Here is an 18,363-nt window from a genome sequence, read left to right on the forward strand (position 1 = left end):
AATGGTCACGTAAGTTACGATATAGAATACATCTTTAGAACTTTTCAACTCGCAAGTAAAGAATGAGAAGGTCAATCTCAATGATTTTCGTTATTTGCTGAAGGAATTTTTTTTTTTAACTTTAAGGCAAAAACGAAAGTTTTCGAGCAGGTCGGAGTCACTCGACGGCCATCTTTGTTTCGGGCAGAACAGAAGAAACCCGGCTGAAAGCGACCCAGGAACCCGTATGAAAATCCTTTTAACAGCCGCCGTCAGTGTTAAGGAGACCTTTGCCCGAAGGAAAGATGGCCGCCGCGGGCCTCGAGCGCTGCTCGGAGGCGGGCCCCGGGGGGGGGGGCGTGTTTTCTTAACCGTTCACCGCCAAGGGCTGCAGTCTGTTTAGTCGGGGAGAGCTCGAAGCCTTACGTCTAAGGGGGAGGGTGGGCTCCTGGGGGGAGGGGGGAATTACCTGGCAGAGCCAGCGCGCGCTCGTCCGCCCGCCTGCCAGGAAGACAACAACAGCAGCAGCAGCAGCAGCACGAGCTCTTTTTTTTTTTTTTTCCCTGGCGCGTGCGGGGCGGCCGTTTGAAAGGGGGGAGGCGCGAGGCGGCCGGTGATGGCGCTGCCGCCCTGCCAGGCCCCGGGGGTGCAGTCCGTACCGTCGGAAATGCCGGGGGGCGGTGGCCCGCATCCCCAGCTGCCCACCGTGCTCATGTCCGTGCGGGTGTCGGCGCCCCCCGGGACCGGCGGCGGAGGAGGGGAGGAGGCGGCTATGCGCCTGCAGCTGCTCATGGAGCCGGAGAGAGCCGGGGAATTCCGCCTGACGGTGCGGCGCGCCGAGCCCAAGGGCAGCGGGAGCACGGTAAGCGGGGCGGCCGGGCCGGGGACCCTCTTGTCTCCCTCCCTCTGCTGGGCTGCAGGAAGTTTGCTTCTCTGTCGCTGCAGACAAACAGAAAACGGGGGGGGGGGGGGGGGGCGGCGGCCTGCTCACAAGTTAGGCAGAAGCCCGAGCTAGAATTTCTCTTTCGCCGGCTTCCTGGTGGTGATCCAGGGGAGGGACTGGCGCCCTGGCTCTCCCTAGAAATCAGTATTACCAGATGCCAAAAGCTTTTATAGTTCAACCAATCACAAACTCTAGCCCAAAATGTATAGCTCCTATTAATCACAGAGGTCGAAATTCAAATGTTAGTTAGCCAGATAAGTAGGACTTACTCGGCTGTACAGGGGCTGCTGAATATCCAGTTGCTAGGTTGCTGGATAAGTTACTTGTGCGGCTAACTAGTTAACTGGACAAGTTGGGGGAGGGGCGCTACTTAGCCGGGTAAGTTATCTCCGACACCAGCCCAACAGCCTGACTTATAACAGTTCTAGCAACTATGCACTTTACAAACGCTAAACCGTGTATATAAATTTTAAGAGAATGTTTACAAATTTATCATGAGGTATTCTACCTGCACCTTGGCATACCCCAATGTATATCTTAATCTCTCGTCCCCCTCTTATTTTTCCTCCTCCAAGTTATACATCCTTGTTATAATGTAACTTTACTCTCCTTCAAATTGTATTTACTGTTTGGTTGGTTATAGTTCCTAATTGTTTGATGTAAACCGAGCTGATTTGATTTGTATCAAGAAATTCGGTATAGAAAAGCCTTTAATAAATAAATAAAATCTGGTTAAGTAGCGATATTGACTTTAGACATATTTGGCTAAACTAGAGCTGCTCAATAGCAGGTCTAAACTTAGACAGATAAGACTTATCTAAGTAGTGATGTATCTGGGGATATTCACCAGCATAGCCATGCTGCTAAATTTCCCATCTAACAGGCAGATACAGTACAGTGCGTTCCGGAGCGCACTGTTAGCCGGCATTTGGACGCATGTTTTCGACGCGCTAGCATTACCTCTTATTCAGTAAAGGGGCCGAAAAAACGCGTCCAACCCGCCGAACCTAATAGCGCCCGCAAAATGCAAATGCATGTTAATGGCCCTATTAGGTATTCCCGCACGTTTCAGAACACAAAATGTGCAGCCAAGCTGCACATTTTGCTTTCAGAAATTAGCGCCTATCCAAAGGTCAGTGCTAATTTCTTTGGGCACTGGGAAAGTGTACAGAAAAGCAGGAAAAACTGCTTTTCTGTGCACCCTCCGACATAATATCATGGTGATATTAAGTTGGAGGTCCCGAAGTTTCCAAAAGAAAATAAAAATTTGAAGTCGGCCCGCGGCTGTCGGGTCGAAAACCGGACGCTCAATTTTGCCGGCGTCCGGTTTCCGAGCCCGTGGCTGTTGGCGGGCTCGAGAACCGACACCGGCAAAATTGAGCGTCAGCTGTCAAACCCGCTGACAGCTGCCGCTCCGGTCCAAAAGGAGGCACTAGGGACGCGCTAGTGTTCCTAGTGCCTCCTTTTGCTTGTTTTTACCGCCGGGCCTAATTTGAATAGTGAATCACACGCACAGGAGAGTGGCCTGTGCGCGCACGCTCTCCCGCGGACTTCACTGTATCGGCCCGAAAGTTAGTCGGATACTGCTAGGTTATCAATATTCGGTAATCCTGGTGCTAAATACCCTTGTTGTAAACAATACCTCTGTGTACTGTAATTGAGGCTTTAAGGGACAATTTATAACTTAAAATTTAATTTTATAATTTATAAGCCCCCGCTTATACTTCAAGCATGACCAATATGCAAACGTATGTTAGTAGTAGTAGCAGCAGCAGCAACAGAATCTATGGAGAAAAAAGATCAAGTGAATCTGCACTCCAGTGTGGCTCTTGCCTGTGCGACAACCACAGCTATCTTGCTGTAGAAGAGCAAAAAAAAAATAAATGTGCCACCTTCCTTCCTATAATACATGTATCTCTGTTCCCTTCTCCCTAATGCCTTAGCCTCAAACTACAATTAGGTAGGATACAAGCCTCTCCCAGACAGCAGACAGACTCCCACGCAAAGCAGTTGAGTTGCTGAAAAGGACCTGGATAAAGCACGTGCAAGCCGAGATAGTAAAGCTGGAGAGAACAGTTTGTCGTCTCCTGTTGAGCTAATTGTTACAGTAGCTTCTGATTGGCTGATTACCCGATGAGTCAACTCTCTGCAACTGCTGGAACAGGAGGGTCTTCCTCAGACAGACAAAAATGACTTGGGTTACTATGGTAACTCAGCCTTTCCTAGCGTGTAGCCAGATGGACTCAGAACAAGTGGGTATGGTGTGCTCGTGCTAGCAGTTGGAGACGGATCTGACGTCAGCACGGGTACATATACCCCCACAGGAAGTGAAGCCACTCAGTAATTTCCGTCTCCAAAGCAGTTTGGAGAGCCTGCACGCTCGCTGAGCGTGTTTTCCAATACTTTCTACTTTCCAAAATTCTCAGACGACGAGCCCCGCACTCCTGCGGTGATACCCTCGGGTCCCTCCCCCAGTCGAGTTTCCCGAGGTGATTTCCGTGGTCCCTCAGAGGTTTTAGGTCTCGGTCCGGTGGTCGAATCGCGGCAGGGATCTAGCCCCCGAGCGAGAAGGGCTCGGGCCTGGCTGAGAGGCGCCTCGGGCCCGGCGTGGACTTAGCCCCGAGCGAGACGAGTTCGGCAACTTAGAGGCAGCGGGTGCACTTCCTCGAGTGCGGCGGTGAAGGTATTTCCCCTCTCCCCCCGCAGCCGGAGACTGCCCGGGTTACAGCCGGGAAGCGCCAAGGATCAGGTAAGGCTTACATCTCTTACTTTTGGTCTCCGAAGTACGGGGATCGGTGGCGTTGCCTGCCTGCGGCATGCCATGGAGGTTGCCATTTTGCCTGCCTTGTTCAGGTATTGAGCGCCCACAGATAGGCGCACTCGGATAGGCGCCTGTGGATAGGCGCACAACGCAGCATATATATATTGCTAAGCGTATGTTAAGCGCATATTTATTCTTTAGCGCAATTGAGTGCATATTGCTGTACGCATATTATTGAGTGCATACTGTTTATTATTTAGCGTATATTGCTGGACGCATAATATTGAGTGCATATTGTTTATTCTTGAGCGCATATTTATTATTAAGCGCATATTGCTGTACGCATATTATTGAGCGCATACTGTTTATTATTTAGCGTATATTGCTGTATGCATATTATCGAGTGCATACTGTTGAGTATTGAGCGCAGACTGCTGAACGCATACTATTGAGCGCATATTGTTCTTGGGCTCATATTATTCTTGAGCGCATATTGCTGACAGCATAAGCGCCGGCGCCATGGCACACTTAAACGCCCCGGTGTCTCTAGAGGCGGCACCTCCTGATTCCGGCGTGAAACGGCGTGAAAGCTCTTGGCCTGTGCTCAGCGTGCCAGCTTAGAGCCAAGCAGAGCGAGGAGCCAGACTCCCTTTCTGCCCAATGTGAGGAGGCAGTGGGAGCCTCTGGCTAGGACCAGTCTCAACCGAGGTTTACCGACAGTTCCCCAGGGGCCACCCCGGACCTAGCGGCCCGTCTCGAACAGCCAGGAATCCCGGGGGACCTGGTACCCCGACGGCTGGAGCCCGCTTCCATTTCCTGGGTGGACTTATTTAAGGGGATCCACGCCTTTGTACAGATGCAGTCTGCTTCCCGTCCTGGACCCGCTGCTGCTCCGGCTGACCCTGCCCCCGGACCTTCTCGCCCTTATCGTGAGCACCAGCCTCCGGGCAGTCCGGCTCATGCGGACCCTGATATCTCGGAGGATGAGTCCGAACTCCCTGAGGAGGGGGAACTTCCCTCGGGGATAGAGCCATATCGAACTATGAGGCGGTTCTTTCCCAAGGAAGATCTCTCCGACCTGGTCTCTCAGTGCCTGACGGAGTTGGCTATTCCAGGCCACAGCACCATGGAGGCATCTACGCAGAACCCCCTGCTGGAGGGTCTTCGTCCCACAGCCCGCCATTTCCTCTTCCTGCAAGCGGCGCAACAGCTGATAGATTTGGAGTGGAATGTGCCGGAGGCCTCGTTCAAAGGGGGTCGGGCCCTGTCCGGCATGTACCCCCTGGACCCGGCAATCAAGGATATGCTGGTGTGCCCTAAGGTGGACGCCTTGGTTAGCGCTGTGGTCAGGCGCACTACCATTCCAGTGGAGGGGGGGGGGGGGCGGCCCTCAAGGAGGCTCATGACCGACGCCTGGACGCCATCCTGAAACAAACCTTTGAGGTGGCAGCTCTGTCTCTACGAATCGCAACCTGCTGCACAGTGGTGACACGTTCCTGTTTATCAGAGGTCTGGAACAATGCTCCAGCAGAGGACATGGAGTCCGCCCTCTTGTTCCTTATGGATGCCGCCTCCGACCTAGTCCGTACAACAGCCAAGGGGGTCTCCTCCTCAGTAGCAGCCAGGAGGCAGCTCTGGATTCGGAATTGGTCAGCCGATGCTCCTTCTAAGACACGCCTCACTAGAATGCCGTTCAAGGGTTCTCTCCTGTTCGGCAGCGACCCAGAGAACCTGGTGAGCACATGGGGCGCCTCTCCAGTACCTCGACTGCCGGAAGATAGGTCCATGAGGAACCAGCACATCTTTCCGAGGCCCTCCAGAGGTAGAAGCTCCCAATGCTTCACTCCCTATAGGAGGCGCTACCAGGCACCTCGTCCTCAGGCCAGGAACCAGACCTTTCGGACCAAGCAGCGTAAGAGGGGAGCCGGCTCGGGGTCCGGTCCTGGCCGCGCCTCACAATGAGATTCAGCCGATCCATCCGGGGGACGGAGCCATAGGGGGCAGGTTAACCCTCTTCTACCCCAGATGGATCGAGATTACGTCGGACCAGTGGGTCCTCGCCATCATCCGAGAGGGCTATTATCTGGACTTCCATCACACCCCTCCGGACAGGTTTGTGGAGTCTCCGTGTCCAATCCACAAGAAGGCGGCATTAGAAGTTACCATGGCGAGGCTCCTGTCCTTGAAAGCCATAATCCCAGTACCTGCATGGGAAATGGAATCTGGGCACTATTCCATTTGTTTCATGGTACCCAAGAAAGAGGGCACTTTCCGGCCCGTATTAGACCTCAAGTCAGTCAACCGATACTTAAGGGTCCCGAGGTTTCGCATGTAAACTCTGCACTCAGTCAAGACTGCAGTACAGCCAGGGGAGTTCCTCACGGCCTTAGACTTGTCAGCCTACCTGCATATCCCGATCCATCAGGATCATCAGCGTTACCTATGCTTCAAGGTTCTGGGACGACACTTCCAATTCCGGGCTTTGCCCTTTGGGTTAGCCACGGCACCGCGGACCTTCACCAAGGTGATTGTAGTGGTAGCAGCGGCGCTCAGACGGGAAGGAATCCTTGTCCATCCCTACCTGGACGATTGGCTGATCAGGGCGAAATCCCGAGAGGAGAGCCATCGGGCAACCAACAGAGTGATCGCCCTTCTGGAAAGCCTGGGATGGGTAGTCAACCTGAGCAAGAGTTGCCTACAGCCTTCCCAATCACTGGAATACCTGGGAATCCAGTTCGACACCCAGGCAGACAAAGTCAGTCTCACCACCAAGAGAAGATTAAAGCTCCAGACGCGTCTACGGTTCTTGATGGGGGCCAGCCGGCCCATAGCTTGGGATTATCTGCAGGTTCTCGGTCTCATGGCATGCACCCTGGACGTGATACCCTGGGCGCGGGCCCATATGAGACCACTATAATGCTCCCTTCTCTCTCGATGGAACCCACGCTTCCAGAATTACTCCGTGCATCTACCTCTACCAGCCAGAGTGCGAACCCAGCTACGGTGGTGGTTGCAGTCCGACCACATGAGCAAGGGGTCGAGGATGTCCTCCCCCCACATGGACTTGCTCACTACAGATGCCAGCCTGAGCGAATGGGGAGCACACTGCGAAGAGCTCACCGCCCAGGGGCGGTGAGGCAGAGAAGAGTCGGGGTGGAACATCAACCGTCTAGAGGCACAGGCAGTCCGGTTAGCCTGCCTGCAATTTGCTTCCAGACTGCGGAACAGAGCAGTCAGAGTGATGTCCGACAACGCCACCACAGTGGCATACATCAACCGACAGGGCGGAACCAGAAGCCAACAGGTGTTCCTAGAGATAGCTCCACTGATGGCTTGGGCAGAGGCGAATCTCCAGGACATCTCCGCCGTCCATATTGCCGGAAGGGACAACACCGCGGCAGACTTCCTCAGCCGGGAAAGCCTAAATCCGGGAGAATGGCAGCTGTCCCCCACAGCCTTCCAGATGATCGTGGATCAGTGGGGGACTCCGGACATGGACCTACTAGTGGACAGGTCCAATGCTCAAGTACCCAGATACTTCAGCCGCAAGCGAGATCCGTTCTCTCACGGGATCGACACCCTGGTTCAGCCATGGCCTCCAGGGACCCTGCTATACGCCTTTCCTCCGTGGCCCCTGCTGGGCGCCCTTATACACAAGATTCGGAGGCACAGAGGCCTAGTTCTTCTAGTGACACCGGACTGGCCAAGAAGACCCTGGTACACGGACATGAGAAGACTACTGACAGGGGAGCCTCTTCCCCTGCCTCCGCTCAGGGACCTGCTGCGTCAAGGTCCCATCCTCCACGAGGATCCGGCTCAATTCTCTCTTACGGTCTGGCCATTGAGAGGGCTAGACTGAAGAAAAGAGGTTACTTGGAGCCAGTGATAGATACACTCCTCCGAGCGCGCAAGTTTTCCACATCCCTCACCTGCTTCAACGGCAGGGGAGAAGAAAAACTAATACTTCACACATATCCAGCATAGCTCTCTGCTTCAACGGCAGGGGAGAAGAAAAACAACCAATAAGGGCTGAATAACATACGGATCGATACTGTAAAACCGCGGGAGAGCGGACGAACGCCCGCTCTCCCGGCGCACGCACCGGCCCTTTGCCGGTACGTGCTATCCAGTATGCAAATTAGGCGACGCGGTGCAAACGAGGGAAAGGAGGCGCTAGGGACACTAGTGCGTCCCTAGCGCCTCCTTTTGGACCAGAGCGGCGGCTGTCAGTGGGTTTGACAGCCGACGCTCAATTTTGCCGGCATTGGTTCTCGAGCCTGCTGACAGCCACGGGCTCGGAAACTGGACGCCGGCAAAATTGAGTGTCCGGTTTTCGGCCCGACAGCCGCGGGCCGAATTCAAATTATTATTTTTTTTTTTTACTTTTTTTTTACTTTTGGGGACCTCCGACTTAATATCGCTATGATATTAAGTCGGAGGGTGCACAGAAAAGCAGTTTTTACTGCTTTTCTGTGCACTTTCCTGGCGCCGGAAGAAATTAGCGCCGACCCAAAGGTCGGCGCTAATTTCTTAGAGTAAAATGTGCGGCTTGGCTGCACATTTTACTTACTGGATCCCACACGCATACCTAATAGCGCCATCAACATGCATTTGCATGTTGAGGGCGCTATTAGGTGCTGCGGGTGGGCCGCGTGTTTTCCTCCCCTTACTGAATAAGGGGTAAGGGAAAACATGCGTCCAGAGCAGGCTGACAGTGCGCTCCGACGGAGCACACTTTACTGTGTCGACCTGATAATCTGGGTAAACAAATAAGTATGGGTGTAGCTTGCTTGTTGCGGCGGTTACTACCCCTAACTAATCAAGCTTGATATTTTACTTGGATGCAGCTCCATCACTGCTCGCTGCATTAATGGTGGGGGTGAAAGGGAAATAGAACCAAGGGTGGCTAAGAGCCAAGAGAAACAGATAAGTATGAAAGGAAAGAAGTGTGAAGCTTGCTGGGCAGACTGGATGGGCCGATTGGTCTTCTTCTGCCGTCATTTCTATGTTTCTATGTACATAAGGATCTGGAGAGTATTTGAAGCCTGGTGCGACACTCATGGCACCAATCCACATGCGATTACTATCCCTATTGTGCTGGATTTCCTGCAGGATGGGCTTCAGAAGGGTCTCTCCCTAAGCTCCATCAAGGTTCAGGTGGCTGCGCTGTCTTGCTACGGTCCCAGGAGGGATGGCAACACCATTGCCACGCACCCAGATGTTTCTCGCTTCCTGAAAGGAGTCAAGCACATTCGTCCGCCACTGAAGTGGCCAGTGCCCCTGTGGAACCTCAACATAGTTTTGGATTTCCTCGTGGGATCCACCTTCAGGCCCCTTCGGGGCCTGTCTCTCTGTTCGCTAACTTTGAAGATGGTGTTCCTGCTGGCTGTGTGTTCAGCACGCCGCATCTCGGAGCTACAAGCGCTGTCCTGCCGTGATCCCTTTCTCAGAATCACTCCTGAGGCTATCCATCTTCGCACGGTTCCCTCTTTTCTACCTAAAGTAGTCTCACGATTTCACCTCAACCAAACCATATCCTTGCCAACCACGGCGGGTTTGAAGAAATCAGAAGAAGGGCGTTTGCTACGCCATCTCGACATCGGCAGATTGCTGCCCAGATACCTGGAAATGACAGAAGCAGTACGAAAGACGGACCATCTGTTCGTCCTTCACAGCGGGAAGAAACAAGGAGAAGCGGCCTCACGGCCCACCATCGCCCGCTGGATCAAAGAAGTTATCAGAGCGGCCTATGTAGAGGCCGGGAAGTCACCGCCTCTGCAGGTCAAGGCTCATTCTACCAGAGCGCAGGCGGCCTCTTGGGCAGAATCTAGGATGCTGTCGCCCGCGGAGATATGTAAGGTGGCGACGTGGTCCTCCCTCCATACCTTTTCCAGATTTTACCGTCTGGATGTCCAGGCCAGGGAGGACACAGCATTTGCGAGGGCAGTCCTACGCGGTCCTCAGGCAGCCTCCCACCCAGTTCGGGAGTAGCTTTTGTACATCCCACTTGTTCTGAGTCCATCTGGCTACACGCTAGGAAATGTTGAGATTACTTACCTGATAATCTCCTTTTCCTTAGTGTAGACAGATGGACTCAGCATCCCGCCCGGCTGCCGGTATACAGGGGTTTCACCAAATCAAGGTAAGCCTTATCACTTCTTACATGAGTGCGTCTACTCTAGCAGGTGTCGACGTCTTCCGGTTGGGAACGCTGGCGGTCTCTCTACAAGGGGATGGTGTTCCTGGTGGCACTGGATTGGCCCAGATGACCATGGTATGCAGTTCTGCTAAGACTTCTGGTAGAGACCCCCCCCCCCCTTGTCTTTGCCGCACAAGAATCTGTTGCAGCAGGGACCTGTCCTTCAAAAAGATCCGACTTTTTTGTTTTACGGTTTGGCCCTTGAGAGGGATCACTTGATGAAGTGTGGATATTCTGCTGTGGTGATTAGCATCTTGCTGCGAGCTCAGAAGTTCTCCACTTCCTTAGCCTATGTGCAGGTTTGGCAAGAGTTTGAAGCTTGGTGTGAGGATTGAGATGTTCTTCCTCATTCAGTTAAGATCCTGCTCATTTTGGAATTTTTGCAGGATGGGTTAAATAAAGGGTTGGCCCTTAATTCCTTGAAGGTCCAGATTGTGGCTCTTGCCTGTTTCAGGGGCCAGGTGAATGGTGAAACCTTATTGTCTCATCCTTATGTGGCCCATTTTTTAAAGGGAGTGCAACATCTTTGTCCTCCCTTGTGGTTACCGGTTACCCTTGTGTAGTCTTAACCTGGTGTTGAATTTCTTTGGTGGACCCTGCATTTCGACTGCTGTGTAGCCTTTTCTTGTGGTCATTGACCTTGAAAACAGTGTTTCTGGTGACAATATGTTCTGCGCGTTGAATTTCCAAGCTTCAGGCCTTGCCTTGCCGGGAGCTGTTCCTTTAGGTGACTCCAGGAGTGATACAACTGCATACTGTTCCCTCTTTCTTGCCTAATGTGGTCTCTGATTTTCACTTAAATCAGTCCATTTCCTTGCCTTCCTTGGATAAGGACAGAGATGAGGCAGAGCATCACCTCTTGCGTCCCTTGGATGTCAAGAGACATGTCGTGCAGCATCTGGAGGTTTCTAAACCTTTTCAAAAGACGGATCATCTGTTTGTCCTTCGTGATGGAATAAAGCAGAGTGACCGAGCTTCGTGGGCTACATTAGCTTGCTAGATTAAGGAGGTAATGTCAGCCACGTATTTGTATGCTGTAAAGCTGTTGCCTACTCAGATTATGGCTCATTCCACTAGGGCTCAGGCACTGTCATGGGCAGAGGTTAGATTGTTGTCTCCCGTCGACATTTACCAAGTTGCGACGTGGTCCTCCCAACATACTTTTCCAGGCATTATCATCTGGATGTGCAGGCCCGGGAGGACATAAGAACATGCCATACTGGGTCAGATCAAGGGTCCATCAAGCCCAGCATCCTGTTTCCAACAGTGGCCAATCCAGGCCATAAGAACCTGACAAATACCCAAAAACTGTCTATTCCATGTTACCATTGCTAGTAATAGCAGTGGCTATTTTCTAAGTCAACTCAATTAATAGCAGGTAATGGACTTCTCCTCCAAGAACTTATCCAATCCTTTTTTAAAACAGCTATACTAACTGCACTAACCACATCCTCTGGCAACAAATTCCAGAGTTTAATTGTGCGTTGAGTGAAAAAGAACTTTCTCCGATTAGTTTTAAATGTGCCATAGTTTTAAATGTGCCACACGCTAACTTCATGGAATGCCCCCTAGTCTTTCTATTATCCAAAAGAGTAAATAACCGATTCACATCTACCCGTTCTAGACGTCTCATGATTTTAAACACCTCTATCATACCCCCCTCAGCCGTCTCTTCTCCAAGCTGAAAAGGTCTAACCTCTTTAGTCTTTCCTCATAGGGGAGCTGTTTCATTCCCCTTATCATTTTTGTAGCCCTTCTCAGTACCTTCTCCATTGCAATTATCTTTTTTGAGATTCGGCGACCAGAATTGTACACAGTATTCAAGGTGCGGTCTTACCATGGAGCAATACAGAGGCATTATGACATTTTCCGTTTTATTCACCATTCCCTTTCTAATAATTCGAAACATTCTGTTTTTTTGACTGCCGCAGCACATTGAACAGACTATTTCAATGTGTTGTCCACTATGACGCCTAAATCTCTTTCTTGGGTTGTAGCACCTAATATGGAACCTATAGCATGGGTTATTTTTCCCTATATGCATCACCTTGCACTTATCCACATTAAATTTCATCTGCCAATTTGATGCCCAATTTTCCAGTCTCACAAGATCTTCTTGCAATTTATCACAATCTGCTTGTGATTTAACTACTCTGAACAATTTTGTATCATCTGCAAATTTGATTATCTCACTCATCTTATTTCTTTCCAGATCATTTATAAATATATTGAAAAGTAAGGGTCCCAATACAGATCCCTGAGGCACTCCACTGCCCATTCCCTTCCACTGAGAAAATTGTCCATTTAATCCTACTCTCTGTTTCCTGTCTTTTAGCCCAGTGGTTCTCAACCTTTGTTCTGTCGGGACACACCTGACAGATGGTTCTCACATGCGTGACACACTGACCCATGATCGTCACAGGGCTAGATGTAAATGTACAGTTTGCATCCACGGGAACCCCCCTGATCCACAATAATGGATGTAAAGCAGAATTATGACATTCCCCATTCAACTCACTCTACAAAAAAGATATTCTGGTTCTGGTGTCATCTCAGTAACAGCAACTCAAACTCCTTCTACTTCCAGGCTCAATAGCCCTACTTATGAAAAGACAGCAGTTTAACACCAATGCATGTCCTCTTGAGAAAACACAACAAAAAAGACTGATACAAACACTTACATGCTAGTAAAATATCTCATCTCGGTAACCGATACAGAACCGACCTAACATAACTCTCAGGATCTGTAGTAATTCACATAAACTAATCCGCACACAGTTACACCTGTATTATGGAATACACTTAAACAGGAGCAAGCCTATCTATGAAAAGGCAATACTACAAATATTAAATCAGGCCCTAAAAACCAATACACCTCTTATTAGGAAAACAGAACTAGCAAGCAGCTATAGATCTCCACACAGAAATAATTGTAAAACTATACTAATAAGCAGAATAAATGTTTCAAAACAGCTATGAACAGAATAACATCCAACAATTAAAAACTCATAAAAACTATTAAACATTCTCCAAACACCAATAAAATATTTCAAAAAAGCAGACATCACATAATATTAAATAATTTAAAATGGCAGTCAGTCAAGAAAAATAAACTTTAAAAGCCACCTTTACTTACCCCCTCCAGCAGCTCTCCTATTCCCCTTCCATGCAGGCCGTGGCACACACCAGAAGCAGCAGTAGAAGCTAAGCTCTATACTCATGGTCCTCTTCCTTAGTGCCCATCTCTCTCTCACACACACCATACCAGTCATGCCCCCATGACAAGTTTCTGTCTCTCACACACCAATCATCTCCCAAACAGTCTTTGACACACACACACCAGTCACCTTCCTGAACAGTTTGTCTCATGCCATACACACACACAGGCTTCCCATTCCTGTGTACTACTTACATATATGGGCTTTTCACTCTCATAATCACTTTCTCTTGACACACACACACCAGTCTCTCACTCCCATGCTTGTTCTCTCCACATGCACAGGCTTCTCATTCCCATAATCACTTTCTTTCTCTCTCTCTCTCTCTCTCTCTCACACACACACACACAAGTCACCTGATCTCTCTCATTCATATACACACACACACACACACCAGTCACCTGACCTCTCTCATGCATACCCACACACAGGCTTCCCACTCCCATGTTCTCTTTCAGATATACAGGCTTCTCACTCCCATGCTGTGTCTCACACACACCCAGGTTTCTCACGCCCATGCTCACTCTTCACATGCACAGGCTTTTCATTCCCATAATCACTTTCTTTCTCTCTCTCTCTCTCTCTCTCACACACACACAAGTCACCTGATCTCTCTCATGCATACCCACACACCAGTCACCTGACCTCTCTCATGCATACCCACACACAGGCTTCCCACTCCCATGTTCTCTTTCAGATATACAGGCTTCTCACTCCCATGCTGTGTCTCACACACACCCAGGTTTCTCACGCCCATGCTCACTCTTCACATGCACAGGCTTCTCATTCCCATAATCACTTTCTTTCTCTCTCTCTCTCTTTCACACACACACAAGTTACCTGATCTCTCTCATGCATACCCACACACCAGTCACCTGACCTCTCTCATGCATACACACACACACAGGCTTCCCACTCCCATGTTCTCTTTGATATACAAGCTTCTCCCTCCCATGCTGTGTCTCACACACACCCAGGTTTCTCACGCCCATGCTCACTCTCTTCACATGCACAGGCTTCTCATTCCCATAATCACTTTCTCTCTATTACACACACACACCAGTCTCTCTCATTTCCATGCTCGCTCTCCACGTGCACAGGCTTCTCATTCCCTGAATCACATTCTTTCTCACATTCACACACACCAGTCTTTCTCTCACACACATCGTCACATTACCAACCAGTCTCTCTCTCTCATGCATGCACACACACACAGGCTTCCCACTCCCATGCTCTCTCTCACATAATCATGCTTTCTTTCACACCTTCACACCCACAACACCAGGCTTCTTACGCCTATTTCTTAAGTCTACTTGGTTAATAACAGTTTATGGACTTTTCCTCTAGGAACTTGTTCAAACCTTTTTTTTTAAACCCAACTATGCTAACTGCCTTTACATCCTCCGGTAATGAATTCCAGAGTTTCATTGTGCGTTAAGTGAAAAAGAACTTTCTCTGGTGTGTTTTGAATGTGCTGCATATTAACTTCATGAAGTGCCTCCTAGTCTTTGTATTTTTTGAAAGGGTAAATAACCAATTTTCCCGTCTATAGCAGGGCTGAATTATCCATGCTGACTGGGAGCGTGCACGTGACTGCAAGTAGGCAGAGTTTTCCTCAGTAAGTCACAGAGCTTTGACTCTGCGCGGTCGTCTTCCCGCGCGAACCTTCATTTTCCCTCAGTCTCTTTTTTTTTTTTCCCCCAAGCCATTTCGCATGCAGGGTTTTTTCCTCTCACTTTTTTCTAACTTTTTCGAGTTTTTCTGGTAGCAATGGCTCCGAAGCCATCGGGATTTAAATACTGCCAATGTGGCAAAGTTATGTCCATCACCAATGGTCTGATCTCCGCCCCGGGCCCAGTGTCAGTGCACCGAAAAAATGGCGTGGCTGCGATTGGGCTCCTGTGCCCCAACACCATTGATGCACTCTTTGCTGGGACCGGCGAAGAAGAAACAGAAGACGACGAAGAGGGCCTCCTCACTTGGTCCACGAGACCCTCTCTGCGCTGTTCTGACTGCCGCGCCCAATAAAAGAACCCAGGCACCGACTCAGTTGCCTCCACAGGATAAAAGACCCCCAGATGCATTGATCGGGACTCAGGGACCTGTTCCCGATAGTCTGCGCTCTTCGGCGCTGAAGCCGTCGAAACGCTCGATGCAATCGGAGCATCCGAAGACTTCGCACAGAGCACCCTCGACGCAGCTGGCGAACTCGGCACGCACGGCACACTTGATGCATTCGGACTACATGGTTCACAAGAAGCACCTGACGCACTCCATGTGCCCGATGCACACCTCGATGCATGCCATGACGCGAACAACACAACCTGGCCATAAGGACCATTCACAGCCTCCTATGCAGTCATACCAGACCAAGCATACTCACAGACCCCCATCCACTCATTCTGAGCACTCTGGTCACTTCATACCACCTAAACGGCCACGAGAAAGCCCTGATGTGGAGGTAGAGCTCTTGTTGGACCCGGATTCCAAAGCAAAAGGTTGTCTCCTCAGATGCAGGTACCGCTCCATCAGAGACATAAAACGTCTCCAATCGTTCCACCGGGTCCTCAATTAAGACACACTGATGCACAGGATATTCTTCTGGCAGCACTGCCTGCAAGACCTCCATCAACTGTCGGTCAGATACCTCCACAACCAGGTAACCTAGTATCCAGAACCATGCTACAGGTTTCGCAGGCACTAAGCTCTTTCTTTGAGTATCTGGAATCTATGCAAGCAGGATCAAAACCACTGGCGACGTCTCCTCCCGGCCAACTTTCCGTCTTCAATTCCAGCTCCCCCATGCAGCCCGGATTTGCAAATCTCATCCCCATTATCTCCGAGTTCCTCTATATGCATTCCTTCGGATTCACCAGAAGGCTTGCCAGAACCATATTCAACACCGGAGGATCTCTCCTATGTAAAATTCATTGAAAAAGTGGGAAATTCTGGATCCCCGGGCCAAAGTGTTAGGTACCTTAAAAATCTTTGAGATGCCACCAGAACTAACGGATTTACCACCCCATTCAGTTTTGGATGGCGTTCTCCACAAGATGTGGGAAACCCCGTTTTAGACCATGGCCGCGCCAAGAAAAACTGACCTAAAATATCGAATGAGAAACTCTACCATCTACGACTCCACCCAGCTAACCCACAATTCCATTGTGGTAGTGTCTGCGTTGGCAAAGGCAAAAATGATCAAAACTTCACGCAAATGCGCCTCCGGGTAAGTATCATAAATACATGGATGACTTTGGCTGTAGGTGTACCACGCTTCCATGTTGTCCACGAAAATCTACCACCATCAATTCTATATGATGCTGTACTTATGAGTGTCTACAGAAGTTATGTCCAATTTGTCTCTCGGCTGAGAACACCTTGCCGCAGCCCTTCCTAGATATGGAAAAAGGCCTATGCCACTTGCTTCAGTCAGTTTACGAGGCATTCGTATCCTCTGTGAGATCTTCTTCAGCTGCTATTGCTTCCTGGAGCCTTGCTTGGTTAAGGGCAAGAGCGATTCGTGAAGATGTCCACAACAAGTTGGCGGATATACCTTGCATGGGGGACAACTTGTTTGGCGACAAATTTGTGGAAGCTGTTTCCCACCTAAAGAAGCAAAGTATTGCAGTGCTCTCTCTCACTTTCCCCTCACAGCATCATGCAGCGCCTCGAAGGATTTACCTTTCCCAACAAAAGAAGATCCTACCCGAGGGGGCAATTCAGACCTTTTCCTGCATATTTGTCACCGCACTACAGTCAGCCAAGACCCTCAAACCAACCCCATCAGTCACGGGTACGGCCACGCCAACGACGACAACCTAAACAAAGCCTGGCAGCTCCCCAAAAACAGCCGCCTGCTTTTTGAGTCTCATCGAGCCACCCTTGCCGCCCTTTATAGGAGGTCGACTCCAATATTTTTACAGCAATTGGGAGTCGATTACCTCAGATTGTTGGGTACTTGACATCATCCGAGAGGGTTATCACCTGAATTTCATGGCTCTTCCATCCCTTCCTCATGTACCTCCTCTTTGAAGTACATTGACAAATTACCATCCCTTCGGACAGAAATCGCACGCCTTCAAATTAAAAGGTCTGTTCAACCAATCCCTCATTAAGAACAGAATCAGGGATTCTAGTCTCAATACTTTCTTATTCCAAAGAAGTCAGGGGGCCTTCGCCCCATTCTAGATTTACGGAACCTCAACAAACATATTCAGAAAGAAAAGTTCAAGATGACCTCTCTTAAAAACATCCTGCCTCTCCTGCAACCCAACGACTGGATGTGTTCTGTCGACCTGAAGGAGGTGTACTCCCATATACCCATGCACCCCTCTTCCTGGCTCTACCTCTGTTTTTGAGTTCAGAACAGACACTTATCAGTACAAGTCCTACCTTTTGGCCTGTCCTCAGCCCCAAGAGTATTCACAAAATGCTTAGCGGTGGTGGTGGCTCATCTCAGACAACTATCGATCCAGATCTTTTCCTATCTGGACGACTGGCTATTAGTGGCATCAAACCAGACTACTCTACGGGCGCACACAGTGCGCATGATAAATTGCCTGCAAACCCTGGGATTCCTAATAAATTACGAAAAATCGCATCTACAACCTACCCGGTCATTACATTTCATCGGGGCTCTCATCAGTACAGTAGAGGAGAGGGCCTACCTTCCACAGGACAGAATTCAAACTCTCTCCTGCCTGGCTCAGAAGTTATACAGCCAGTCTCATGCCTCGGCACGCTAAATACTTCAACTGTTGGGTCATATGGCAGCAGCTATTCATGTGGTTCCCCACATGAGACTACACATATGCCACTTACAGTGGGGCCTAAAATATCAATGGTCTCAATTCCTACAACCAGGATACACCTAGCCAGACCAATGATCACAGACATTCAATAGTGGCTCTATCCCACCAACCTATCCTCAGGAGCCCCCTTCCGAGTGCCTCATCAGCTGACCCTCAAGACAGATGTTTCCAGGAAAGGCTGGGGAGTCCATCTCGCTGATCTCAAAACTCAGGGGTTATGGTCTCCCCAGGAATCCAAATACTAGATCAACCTCCTAGAATTATGCGCAATTTCTAAAGTGCTACAGACCTTCTCCTCTCAAATCCAGGGAAAACGCCTCATGGTCTATACCGACAATCAAGTTGCCATGTTTTTCATAAAGAAGGAGGTTCCGGTTCTTGGACACTCTGTCGAGAAGCACTTCGGATACTCCATTGGGCGAATGCATCCGATGTATCACTCCAGGCCACCT

General features: G+C 49.9%; 1 protein-coding gene across 2 annotated transcripts in view; it reads left to right on the top strand.

Annotated features, from left to right (window-relative positions):
- Window positions 1–482: 482 nt before the first annotated feature.
- Window positions 483–18,363, top strand: part of LOC115085797 (ranBP-type and C3HC4-type zinc finger-containing protein 1-like) — a 288,361-nt gene continuing 270,480 nt past the window's right edge. Inside the window, exon 1 of one of the 2 annotated variants that reach the window (XM_029592220.1) lies at window positions 483–841. In XM_029592220.1, the coding sequence (XP_029448080.1) occupies window positions 596–841 (246 nt within the window). In that variant the 5' untranslated portion in view covers window positions 483–595. The remainder of the gene's footprint in view (window positions 842–18,363) is intronic. The other variant, XM_029592219.1, reaches the window with a different exon arrangement.

This window comes from Rhinatrema bivittatum, chromosome 2 (assembly GCF_901001135.1).
Source record: "Rhinatrema bivittatum chromosome 2, aRhiBiv1.1, whole genome shotgun sequence".
Classification (NCBI taxonomy): Eukaryota; Metazoa; Chordata; class Amphibia; order Gymnophiona; family Rhinatrematidae; genus Rhinatrema; species Rhinatrema bivittatum.